Source organism: Oryza brachyantha, chromosome 5 (assembly GCF_000231095.2).
Source record: "Oryza brachyantha chromosome 5, ObraRS2, whole genome shotgun sequence".
NCBI classification, from domain to species: Eukaryota; Viridiplantae; Streptophyta; class Magnoliopsida; order Poales; family Poaceae; genus Oryza; species Oryza brachyantha.
In genome coordinates, this window is record NC_023167.2 from 15,640,012 (window position 1) to 15,652,181 (window position 12,170).

At 37.4% G+C, this 12,170-nt stretch overlaps 1 protein-coding gene across 2 annotated transcripts; it reads left to right on the forward strand.

Moving 5' to 3' along the window:
* The first annotated feature begins 1,281 nt into the window (after positions 1 to 1,281).
* LOC102701448 (serotonin N-acetyltransferase 1, chloroplastic) lies at positions 1,282 to 4,769 on the forward strand. 2 transcript variants are annotated; one of them, XR_001550204.2, is made up of 7 exons: positions 1,282 to 1,637; positions 2,238 to 2,301; positions 2,423 to 2,609; positions 3,186 to 3,285; positions 3,434 to 3,534; positions 3,603 to 3,713; positions 4,357 to 4,443. XR_001550204.2 is itself a non-coding variant. In XM_015836943.2 (7 exons), exons 1-7 carry the CDS (start codon positions 1,490 to 1,492, stop codon positions 4,434 to 4,436), a joined length of 774 nt encoding a protein of 257 aa, XP_015692429.1. In that variant the 5' UTR covers positions 1,301 to 1,489; the 3' UTR covers positions 4,437 to 4,769. The 2 variants fall into 2 exon arrangements, 1 of the variants encoding a protein (XP_015692429.1); XM_015836943.2 differs by having other exon boundaries at positions 1,301 to 1,637; positions 3,620 to 3,713; positions 4,357 to 4,769.
* Positions 4,770 to 12,170: the final 7,401 nt, after the last annotated feature.

The following is a 12,170-nucleotide window of genomic DNA, read 5'->3' on the forward strand; positions in this document are numbered from 1 at the left end:
CCAAATCATTTTTCACCGTTGGATCTAGCTGAGTAGGATGTGCACGGTTAGATCCAACGATCAGAAACGATTTGGTACCACGAGGTACCGGTACCACCGGAATCTCGAGGTACTTTTTATTACTTTTTGTTGGACTGAAATAAATCTCTTTTGCTGTATTTGGAGATCTGTTCTCTTTTTTCAGTTAAAGTACACAGGCCGTACATGAAACTAGTAAGGCCAGAATGTTCATTTCAGTGAAAACAAGTACTCCTATCTCCTTATGTAAAACACTACTCTATACCATACTGGAGTCAGGTCAATACCATGAGAACCTTATGAGTTCATCACAAAACATTGATTGTAAATTAAATGCACCAATAGAGATCGACACGGTTAGCTATACTATGTGTTTGGTGTCTCTCTGCATTACAAATTATAGCATAATCTGACAGAAACGCCCCTACGATTGGAAATTTGTTGGATATCGTATGTAACAGGGTGTGTTTTAGAGATATAGTTTGGTTCAGTAGTTCAAGAAGATAGAGTTGTATTTATGTAATCAGGACCATAACTAAACTGTCTGTAAGACACCTATATATTTGTGCCCATGGTGCCGGATTGCATCCATTCAGAGAGATCAACGTCAAGTGTCCACCGAGACATTTCTGCCAAACTCTGAAATTGCATAATAGAAGTGATTGTTTGTTTTTTACGAAAAAACCAAACAATATATTTGCAAACGAAAAATATTTGTGAATAAAAAATTTATATATGTATTCTTCATAATATTTGTGAACAAAATAATATTCCCTCTATCTCATGTTATAAAAATTTCGAACCGCACAGAGCAGGATAAGTTCACACGAAGATTGCCCCCAAAAAATGCTACTCAGTTCGTTCAATTCGTTCTATGTTATAAGAATTTTTGATCTAGACTAAATTCATAAATGTGTTAATAAATATAGACATATAAAAATATATACAATAATATATCGATGAATTTAGAAAAACCAAAAAGTCTTATAAGCCCATGACCTCACGGCCCAATAGGAACCAACTCCAGTGTTGGGCCAAAAAATAATTATTCATATTTTCTATGATTATTTATTAAAAATAAATACTTTTTATTTTTTTATTAATTTCTAAAATAATATATGGCTAATAAAAGGCTTAGGGGTAGAATGGTCACTTTTAATGTCTGTTTTATGAATTTTGGCGTTTTGACATAAGTACCCTTGTTTACTAGTGGTGTTTTGGAGGGTTTTTAGGGTTAGTGTTGCTGATTTTACGGGTGATAGTTTTGGCAATAGAAAAGAGCGACGACCGCCCACCACCACCCACCCCGACCCTATCTGCGGCGCGACGACGGCTGACCCGCCGCCGCCTCCTCCTCCTCCTCCTCGTCGCAGCGGAGAGCGCCTCGGCTGTCTCCCCCTCCCACGACTCCGGCCGCCTCGCCCGCAAACGCGCGCTGCGCCGCGCCGCGCCGCGGAATCTCCCGGGAAGGATGGCGCCCGCCGCCTCCGCCTCCACCGTCGGCGTCGCCCCTCCCTCTCTCAGATGCGGCGCCTGCGTCCTCACGGCCACGGTGGCGTGCCGCATGCACGCCCGGGGTAAGTTCCCCGCGCGCCGGCTGCTCCACGGCCAGGCGCAAGGTACGTCCGGCGCTCCCTTCCGCGTTTGCAGCGGACAATCTCATATAATCGCGGTGTAGTACTTGTTTGGTGCGTACGCGACTTCAGTTGACAATGGCCCGAGTAGGTAGGTGCTAATCTGGCTTCAAGGCTGGATGAGATTAGGAATGGCTGTTGCAGAGTCCGCGAAGAGCTTGCAACGAACAGAACGAACTGATGTAGTGTTTAATTCGGCAAGTACAGTAAGATTGAGTTTGTGGTACAACACTTGGGAGGCAGCATCAGTCTGTAGATCATGCATTTCCTACTACTGCACCTCGCTAAATTACACCGACATTATCCATATGGTTTTGGGTGAAATAATGCTTTAGATTCTTCCTTAGATTTGCATGTACATATTCGATATGGCCGTGGCTGGTTATCTACCAGCTAGATGATCATAAGCTGCACATTTTTCCTAGCTTCACAGGAAAATAAACTTGTGGATCCTCTCTTTGTTGTTTTGTCATCTGCCTGATTGCTCGTATTTTGATCCTTTTTTTGTTACCATTATGTGCTCATCAAGCATAGCTGTTTATCTGCTGAACTAATACATAACATATAATCATGTTTTGGCTGCAGTTAGGAATCGGGTTGCGACAACTTGGTCCTTGAAGGCTGGTCTATGGGACTCCCTCAGATCAGGGTAAAGTACATTGTGTACCCTTGTTATAATTTGTCTTTTTTTAACTCCATTAATATCCTTATATCATGCTCCTTAAATCTGGCATGTATGGTGAAAAGAACCTAATTCTTTTGTTTTCCAGTTTTTTGAAAGGTAATAACAGTACAGAGACAGTAGAGCCACCACCAACACCATTTGAAGAGGAAGAACCTTTGCCTGAGGAACTAGTACTCCTAGAAAGGACACTAGCTGATGGCAGCACGGAGCAGATTATATTTTCTTCAGCTGGAGATGTTGATGTGTATGACCTCCAAGCCTTATGTGACAAGGTGATCTTTCGTCAAAGTTCCTTGATTCTCTAGGCGGTGTTTAGTTGCCAAAATTTTTTGGCAAAAATATCACATCAAACGTGAGACGAATGAAAAAACAAATTTCAGATTCCACCTGGAAACCGTGAGACGAATCTTTTGAGTCTAATTAATCCGTCATTAGCACATGTTGGTTACTGTGGCACTTATGGCTAATCATGTCCTGATTAGGCTCAAAAGATTCGTCTCACGATTTCCTTCATAACTGTGTAATTAATTTTAATGTTTATGTATATTTAATGCTTCATTTAGGTGTCCAAAGATTTGATGTGATGTTTTTGGGAACTAAACAGGGCCTAAATTTCAGTAACCTGCCTAGTAGCTATTATACAGCCTAACTGCCTATCAGCCTATTATAGATTAAAATGTGTGGTGCCTACTTTATGCAGCTGTGTATATGAGAAACCACAAAAAGGGCCCTAAACTCCTAAAGGAATATTGGTTTTTGAAGGGAACGCCACAATAATTCAGTTCCATGCTGTTCCTTGGTGGTTTCTTCTTTAATAAATATTTGTGTTTATAATGCTTATCTCATAGGTGGGATGGCCACGCAGACCTCTAACCAAAATAGCAGCATCCTTAAGAAACAGCTACCTGGTTGCCACGCTACATTCAATTATTAGGTCTCCACAAGCAGGTACCTACCCCGTTGTTTCATTGTTGCTGGCTCTTCCGTGATCCTACACATTAGTCAAACCGCGTCTCCTAATCGTTCAGATTATTTGCAGAAATTCATTTTTCTGGATGATGAACATCTTAGTGTACTTGTAGAAGTTATTTGACAGAGGGAGAAGAGAGTAAGCAACTAATCGGCATGGCGCGAGCAACTTCAGATCATGCCTTCAATGCTACAATATGGGATGTTCTCGTTGACCCGTCATATCAGGTGAATTGGAACTGTTTGGATTCATTATTTCAGATGTGTTATATTAAAGGTTACTTTCAATGGTTTAGACATGTAACTGTTTCAGGGTCAAGGTCTTGGTAAAGCCCTGATGGAGAAAGTAATCCGTACATTGCTCCAGAGAGACATCAGCAATATTACATTGTTTGCAGACAACAAAGGTAAATACATTTGGGTTCATTCACAGTTTTGTTTTTGTTTACAAAAGCAATTCAAGTTTACTAGCCATGTCTAAGTAACAATTGGCTATCCCTATTTTATTTATCCTATGTACCTTTGGCTTCTTCTTAAGTAACTCATCTTTGTGAGACGTATAAAAACAGGTGAATATTTTGATCCTTTGAGCAATGCAAATATGCACTATCTCTAGTGATAGTGCCACATGACCTTCTACTCTCGTGGATGAAAATGTAATTGAAAAACCATAAAAGATGAACTCTCCGAAATTTTGTGATATGGATAAAAGCAGCTTTATCTGCACCAACCTATCCTTATAAGCAATTAAAAGAGCTTATCCTAATAAGGTCATCACTTCTTACTCCAAATATGAGTCGCATCTTACCTTGAATTTTACAGTGGGTGAACTGGTGACTTACTTTCCTTTCAGCAGCTATTCCACTTATTTCTATCGCACTTTACCTAACCAAAATGTTGAACTTTCATTACTAAAGATTTTCCTAATGTGGTGAGGATCACTATCGCCTGTAGCTGGGGAAATGGTCATTCTGTACCTGATAATCAGAACATGCAGCATATTAATGTCATTTCGAAACTAACAAGTGTGCCATCTTTCTGATCGTGCAGTTGTAGATTTCTACAAGAACTTGGGATTCGAAGCTGACCCTCAAGGCATCAAGGGCATGTTCTGGTACCCCAGATTTTAAGTGCCGGCCTCTTGTTCTTCAACAGCAGCGACTACCTTCTGGTTGGAGTAACATTCGTAAGCCAGGAGCTCAGCTGTATAACGCTAACTCAACTGAACAGTGTTCCCTGCTTTCAGCAACATCTGGTTGCCTGCACCCTGGGCCATGTTCAGCTGAATTTTTCACTCAACTTTGTAGTTGAACACACTTATTGTTGTCACTTGCAAAAAATGCAGCGCAGGATCGCTGAAAACGCACATACAGTGACAGTCGCGCCACGCTCTTAGAATCTTAGATCCACCTTTCCTGTCATGTAACTGGAGTAGTGGAGTATAGCCAAACAGTTCAGATCCACCAAAGAAGAAGCTGAACTGGCTAGGGCAATGTTTAAAAGAGAAACGAACTAGAGCTAGGTTTAAACCGCTTTATAGCTCCGCCCCAGACAGACTTTTTGCTCTGGAAGTTAGATTAAGGCTGTGTTCTTTTCGTGTTAGATTAGTGTTAGATTAACGTTGTGTTCTTTTTGTAGATAAAAAATATCTAATATTTGATAGTTATTTATTGATATAGACGATGAAGTTTAAAAATCTATAATATATAAACTTTTCGTTAAAAAAAACAGTGATAAGCTGGCTCCTAAAAACCTTGAAAAAAAAATCTGACGATAATCCAAACAAGCCTGTGCAGGCTTAGGCCTGCTTAGTTCCTAAAAAATTTCTCAAAAAAATCATATCAAATCGTTGGACACATAAATAAAGTATTAAATAGGTACGAAATAAAAAACTAATTAAACAGTTATGGGAGAAATCGTAAGACGAATCTTTTAAGTCTAATTAGGTTATGATTAGCTATAAGTGCTATAGTAATTAATATACGCTAATAATGGATTAATTAGGCTCAAAAAGTTCGTCAAGCAGTTTTTTGATGGAATCTGTAATTTATTTTTTCATTTAGGTCTAAATACCGCTTCCGACATGATATTTCTTGCAATCTAAATGCTGGCTTAGATGTCGAAGTATCGCCAAATAGAGATGTCACAACATTTCTACAGTAACCTGTGTTGTCCGTGTACGTGGTGCGTGGAATTTCTTCCTGAAAGCGCCATGCATTGCAGCTAGCGTGCCTTCGTGACCTTGAGGTTGGATGGAAGACGGACGCGTGCGAAATGGTCGCGCCACGGTGACATCAGCGCCGACTGACCGACACGGCTAGAGCCGGCGAATCGATGATGCTCTCCTATCCAACACGGGACGTGCGGTGATTATTTGGGTTTCCACTTACAAATAAAAAATAATTTATGAATAAAATTTATATATATATACTTTTAAGTAATCTAAATGTCAGAAAAAATAAACTTCGATAAAAAAAATCTAAAAGTCAACTTCAAATTTAAATTTTATTTTTTAAAAATTTTAGCTTGTAAATCAAATTAGAAATGAAAAGAAGAAGGCGAGAAGCTTCACATCAACGATTCAGTAAACATACACGTCGATCGGGTTTTAGTCCCATTACTTTTGTATTTTTTTGAGGCCGTGGCTGCAGCTGCGGTTGACGCCGTCCATCAGCAAAGATATTTCGGCTGCGCCATTTGCATGCCACTGGTGTTTTTTTTTTCCTCCTCCAAACACAGTACATTACACGTGCGCTCGTAACACAGGTACATTTCCGATAATTTGGGCTGACCATATCAGAAGACTTGCCAAAAGATACGTCGCTTATATCATAAGAAAACTAACCGGTCGAGCTAACTCCACTTGACCATAACACTCGAGCTAATCTACTTGGCCATGACACTCGTGTTATGATCAACTAGTTCTCTACATGTATCCATGTATCGTTTCTCTGAATCATATACTCTATCTGATTTTTCTTATTCGATACTGTTGATATTTAAATACATGTTTAATTATTCGTTTTATTTAAAAATTTTATTTGAATATGCAAAAATTTAAATCATACTTAAAGTTTCTATAATAATAAATCAAATCAAAAAAAAATTAATAGTTATATAGACTTTTTAATAAGACAAATGGTTAAACGTAGATCTAAAATTTAACTTGTTGATGTGTGTATGTATATGTATGTATGTGTATGTATATATATATGCATGCATTCTTAGTGATTTAAAAGCTAATAATAAAAAGTAAATTATAAAAAAATACCTCTAAAACCAGCTCTGAAATTAAGGGGGTGATGGTTTGGGTTTTTCATGAAAAAAACCAAACGATATATTTATAAACAAAAAATAATTTATGAATAAAAATTTTACTCCGTATATACGTATTCTAATGCTAAAAAATAAATTTCGACAAAAAACTTTAAAATCAACTTTAAATTTAAACTTGAAATTTAAATTTTAGTTTATAAGTATAAATAAAAGTGAGAAGATGGGAGCGTAAGTCGGTGCCGATTTATTCAAAAACTTTTTAAGTACGTTTAAAGATCATCCACGTCATCTGTTTGAAAAACTAGCAGCTGCAGCTGCTGATAGTTGAAGTCAACTTGTGCGTTTCTCCATAAATTCTGAAGCGGCAGACGGAGCAGGTAGCTACTTGTGCCGTGGGCCGTGCCTATCTATCTACCCATCGTGATGATCCATTTGAGGTTGACTGTTTTGACATCTTTGTTTGGGTATAAGGGGGTATTTAGTTGGTAAAATAAAAAAATTTTATGTGTCATATCAGACGTTTAACCGGATGTCGGAAGAGATTTTCGGACAAGAATAAAAAAACGAATTTCACGGCTGGCATGGAAACCGCGAGACGAATCTTTTGAGCCCAATTAATCCGTCATTAGCGTATATGGGTTACCATAGCAATTATGGCTAATCATGTACTAATTAGACTCAAAAGATTCGTCTCACAATTTCTCATACAACTGTGTAATTATTTTTTTGATTTATCTATGTTTAATACACTGTTTAGGTGTCCAAAGATTTGACATAATGTTTTGGATGAAAATTTTTGGGAACTAACCGGGGTCTAAATGGATTTTACGATGCAGGGGTACGTATTCCCAGCAGTATAAAAGACGCTCTGTACGGACCGCGTGTGTACTCATGGTGGACGTCACCACACCTAGTTTGGAATGAAGGAAATTTTTATGCTGTAATAGGACGTATTCTAAGAGTTTATAATAAATTTGTAGTGGGAGGCCACAGAACGTACCGCTTTAAAACGAAATAGATTATCCGGTTTATCACGTTCTAACAGATACCGTTTTCTAGTGCCTCTAAAACTTTTAATCCTATCAATTTTAATAGATGAATATTCATCGGTTCGTGCATGTCCTGGGTTTTAAGGTTGTGTTGCCTCGCTAGGGGTGTGTTTGGATGGAGGGTTTTGGGTGGATAGGACATGGTGGGCTATTTTTTTAGGTGTTTGGTTGGTGCACAGGAGCGGGATAGGGCGGCCCGGAAGAAAATATTTCCCCTAGATACCGGATGGATGAATCCGACCGATTTGGTCGGATTTGGGCGGCTGGGCGAGTCGGGCGAGTGAGCGAGCGCGCGAGTCGAGCAGCGCGGCGGAGGGAGCAGCGGCGGGCGACGATCACGACGGCGACGCCGATGCGTGCCGGCGACAACGACGACGTGGTGCGGCCGGAAGAAGGGAGTAGCGGCGAGCGACAACGTGGGCGACGAGCGCGGCGGCGACGGCGACGCGTGCCCGACGATGACGAGATGGCGTGTCGACGAGAGGAGGCAGCGGCGGAGGACGCGAGAGGCGGCAGAGGAGGCGGGAAGCGGCGGTGGCGGCAGCTGGGGGGAGGAGAGGCGCGAGGACCCTGCCGGCGGGAGGAGGCGGCGGTGGCGGTGAGCCCCCGGGGGCCAGATCCAGCTGCTCTTTTCTTTTTTTTCTTTTTCTATGTGTATTTATAATGGAGATAGTAGTGTAAAAATTATTGGAAATTTTATGATTTGTATTGTATATTAATAAAATTTGATGGGGTTATACCACACCTACAAATTCATCCTACTCCCTCCAACCAAACAAATAATTGATTCACCAAATCCATCTTTATCCCTACAACCAAACAAAAGACTGGATTACCATATTCGTTTAACCAAACAAAAAACTATATCGTCGTATCCAATAAAATATGGACCGTCATATCCCATCCAGCCTTAACCGTGAACCAAACACAGCCTAGTATCATACATTACGGCTGCGTTCTTCGAGGGGGATAAGTTAACTTATTCTGACGCGGAAAACGTAGTAATAGATTAGTACATGATTAATTATTTATTAATTATTAAAAATATAAAATAGATTAATATGTTTTTTTTGAAACAACTGTCCTATAGAAATTTATTGCAAAATATACACCCCTAACAGTTCAAAAAATATGCGTGCGATACTTGCCATGCCCGAGGGCAGCCGTAGTCTATCTCTTCACCTTATTTTGTTAGTGCACTGGTCGTTGGCAATAAACTATCTGATTCACTCACCATCATTGTTGCATTCATATGTTGCTAAAAGTTCAAAGATGAAAAAAATTTGTTATTTCTTATAACTATTTAATGGTATAAATGATATAATTAAAACATCATACATACATACATACATACAAAATATATATATATATATATATATATATACACACACACACTATTTAACGGTTCGCCGAGCATAATTTGAGAATAATCTGCCACGTGAATGCTATCACTTAGTATTGCTTATCTGATTTATTTAATAATTTAAATGAATAATTTAACTGCTACAAGGTTAAAATTTTCCTTAAAAATAACATGAGAAAAATTTTTAAATATTTTTTTACATAAAACATAATTGTTAAAAGTTCAGAAAGCATGTGTGAAAATAGAATATCAATGTTAGGAGCACATGATCTTTTTCATTTGACTTCGTTGACCTTTTGGTTTATTTTTTATCATTCATCTCATCTTATTAAAAAGATTTACCTAATTTTTAGTTAATTTGGTCTACCATTAAAGATAATTCAAACATGATTTATAATTTACATATTTTAAAAAAATAAATAAGACATAGTTAAAGATAGATCAAAGAGTTAATAACGACAAATAACAAAAGAGAGAGTGCTTGCTGTAGTCATGAGACCATTTGATAGCTGGAGATGCCAAGTAGCTAGCTTGACTCGTATATTTAAATCTGACCAAAGCTCACGGCTCATTGGAAAAAGGAACACCATTGGCAATAATCAACCAACTAGTGACAAAAGTACTCCCAGTCTCATATTTTTGTATTTTTATGCTTATTTAAAAAAATAAAGTTTTAATCTGAAAACTGGAGTTGATTTTAAGCTTTTATTGTAGTTTATTTTTCAACTTTTGCTTTTATATCGTTAAGAGCAAACATATAAAAGTTTTATTCACAAATTATTTTTTATATAAATATGTTGTTTCACTTTATCATTAAGGCCTCCCGTTGGTTGTGCTGCACTAATTACTAATTACTTATCTTCTCCATTAATTAGCTTTACCTTCATTCGAAAATAGGATTATCTGTGTGCCTCTATTGTTTGTCTCAAAATAACTTCATTGTTAGTAATAAAAACGAGATAAAGTCAAGAATAATTTTATTAAGATTTAATAAAGTTAAGGGTATTCCAGTTCTCTTATTGCATGGGTAGGAAGTTACTTTTAGAAATAATACTGCCTCTTTTGATAGGCTAGTTGTCAAATTTGTCATCTTGACTTCCTTGTGCAGCATGCATCACTACATGTCCATGTCAGTTAAATCCTGCTCCCTCCATTCTAAAATCTAAATGTTTCTAGAATTTAAATTTATACCATAATATAAATATTTTATACCGATTCTTGTAATTTATAATTATTACGATGGTCACGGATCCAATCAGGTATTTAGGGAATATAGTCAATTTAAAATTCAAAAGCCACCACTGACCAAAATATCTTCTGATATCATCTTGATTTTTGTTAAACAATAGAAAAACTTATATTTTAAAACGGATGCAACACAAATCAAGCGTGAGGTCGCCGTCAGACAATTCAATCGTCTCCGGACAGACAAGATCATCTCCCCCACTACTCGGTGGCCGCCGGGCAAGTGCTCAGCGATCAAGCGGGGGCCATGTCGCATTTAAACACGGCGGCGTTGGTGGCGAGAGGACGCCGGAGTCCGGGAAGAAGACCCCAGATCCAGAGGCGCCAGGGATGAACAGGATTCAGGCTGCAGACAGGTTGATCGATTCAAAGCTTGAATTAATTGTGGACAGGTAAGTTGTTCGAGACCTCAGGTCAAGTGCAGCGTATGGGGGCTCTGATCTTAGCTCACGGTACTTGCAATTATGAGAGCGTCTGATTCATTAGACACACAATCCCACTGGGATTAGTGATGTGATGCGAGAGCGAGATGAAAGCGGCAGTTTTTACTGTTATTTTTCTTTTTCTTCTCAGGGCCCGGACATGTCAGCTGTGGGTGTGGTTGGTCTCGATCACATCAAATATTAATCCCTCCTCCGTCTAGTAAAATAAAATACAGTAGTAAATTGGTTTGTAAAATATAAGGTTCTTTTGAAACAATGAACTGTAAAGAAAAACTTTGAATAGAAAAGCGTCGTATTTTGATAAGAATGCGCTCTATATCGTAAGATTTTATAGTCATGTCTAAATTCATCTATTGATAAATACATATAATTTATATATATATATATATATCTAAGTTTATTATCATCTAGATTAAAAAATAATCTTACTTTCTGAAATGAATAGAGCAATAGTAAAACAGCAACTGAAAAACACCGGAAAAATACAAAAATAACTACATGAATGACACGTAAATTAGAAAAGAGAGATATATTGAAAGAAAAGTCTACATAACGCTGAACCTAATAGTAACATTCCTCCAAAATCTCCTTATTTGATCTCTCTATAGGAATTTCATAGGATGGTTGAGGTCTCTATCCTTTGAAACAAAGAGCCAAATAGCAATTTTTCCTATTGGTTTTAAATATTTCCTGTGTTTTTTCCTATAAATTAAAGGGGCCCAAAAATTATCTTAATAAGTTACCTACCCTTGATATATGAAGTTATAAGTTTATTTCTTCGATGCCTCTTATCTAACCGCATATTAATAATACTTTTCGGTAATGGGTGACACTTTAGTCTTTTTCCTTTACTTATTATTTTTTAAAAAATGATACTAGAAATAATTTTATTTTAGAAAACGAGAGATGGTTTTTTAAAAAATATTTTATCCGTATACACACGCCAAATCTTCTTACAAAAGGAACGGATATGAGGGCAAATATGATCCATGACCCGACATAGAGAGTGGCACCACGTCCCTTTCATACCAGTATCCCACATCACTGATTTACATTTAGTTATTTACAACTGTTATTGTTTGCTTTCGAATTTATGGAAAAAAAAAGGAGAATCCTGACTTGCAACTTTTTAAGATATTTTTAAAGCCGTCTTAACATTTTTTAGAATAAAGAAATTTGTGCTTATTTCGCATCCTGATGTACCAATTATAGTCGAAGCGTATGATATGAAATTATGAATAGCAGTATTCGGTGAATACTCCCTCTGTCCTTTAAAAAGGTACTTACCGTGTCGAGTGTTTGACATTGTCTTATTTTAAAAAATTTTAAATATTTTTTAAAAAAATCACGCATAAAATATTATTCATATTTTATCATCTAATAAAAACAAAAATATTCATCATATTTTTTTTGAAAAAGACGAAAAATCAAACATTATATTTAAAAACTAAAAAATAGATTTATTTTATGACTGAGGAGTAACTAACA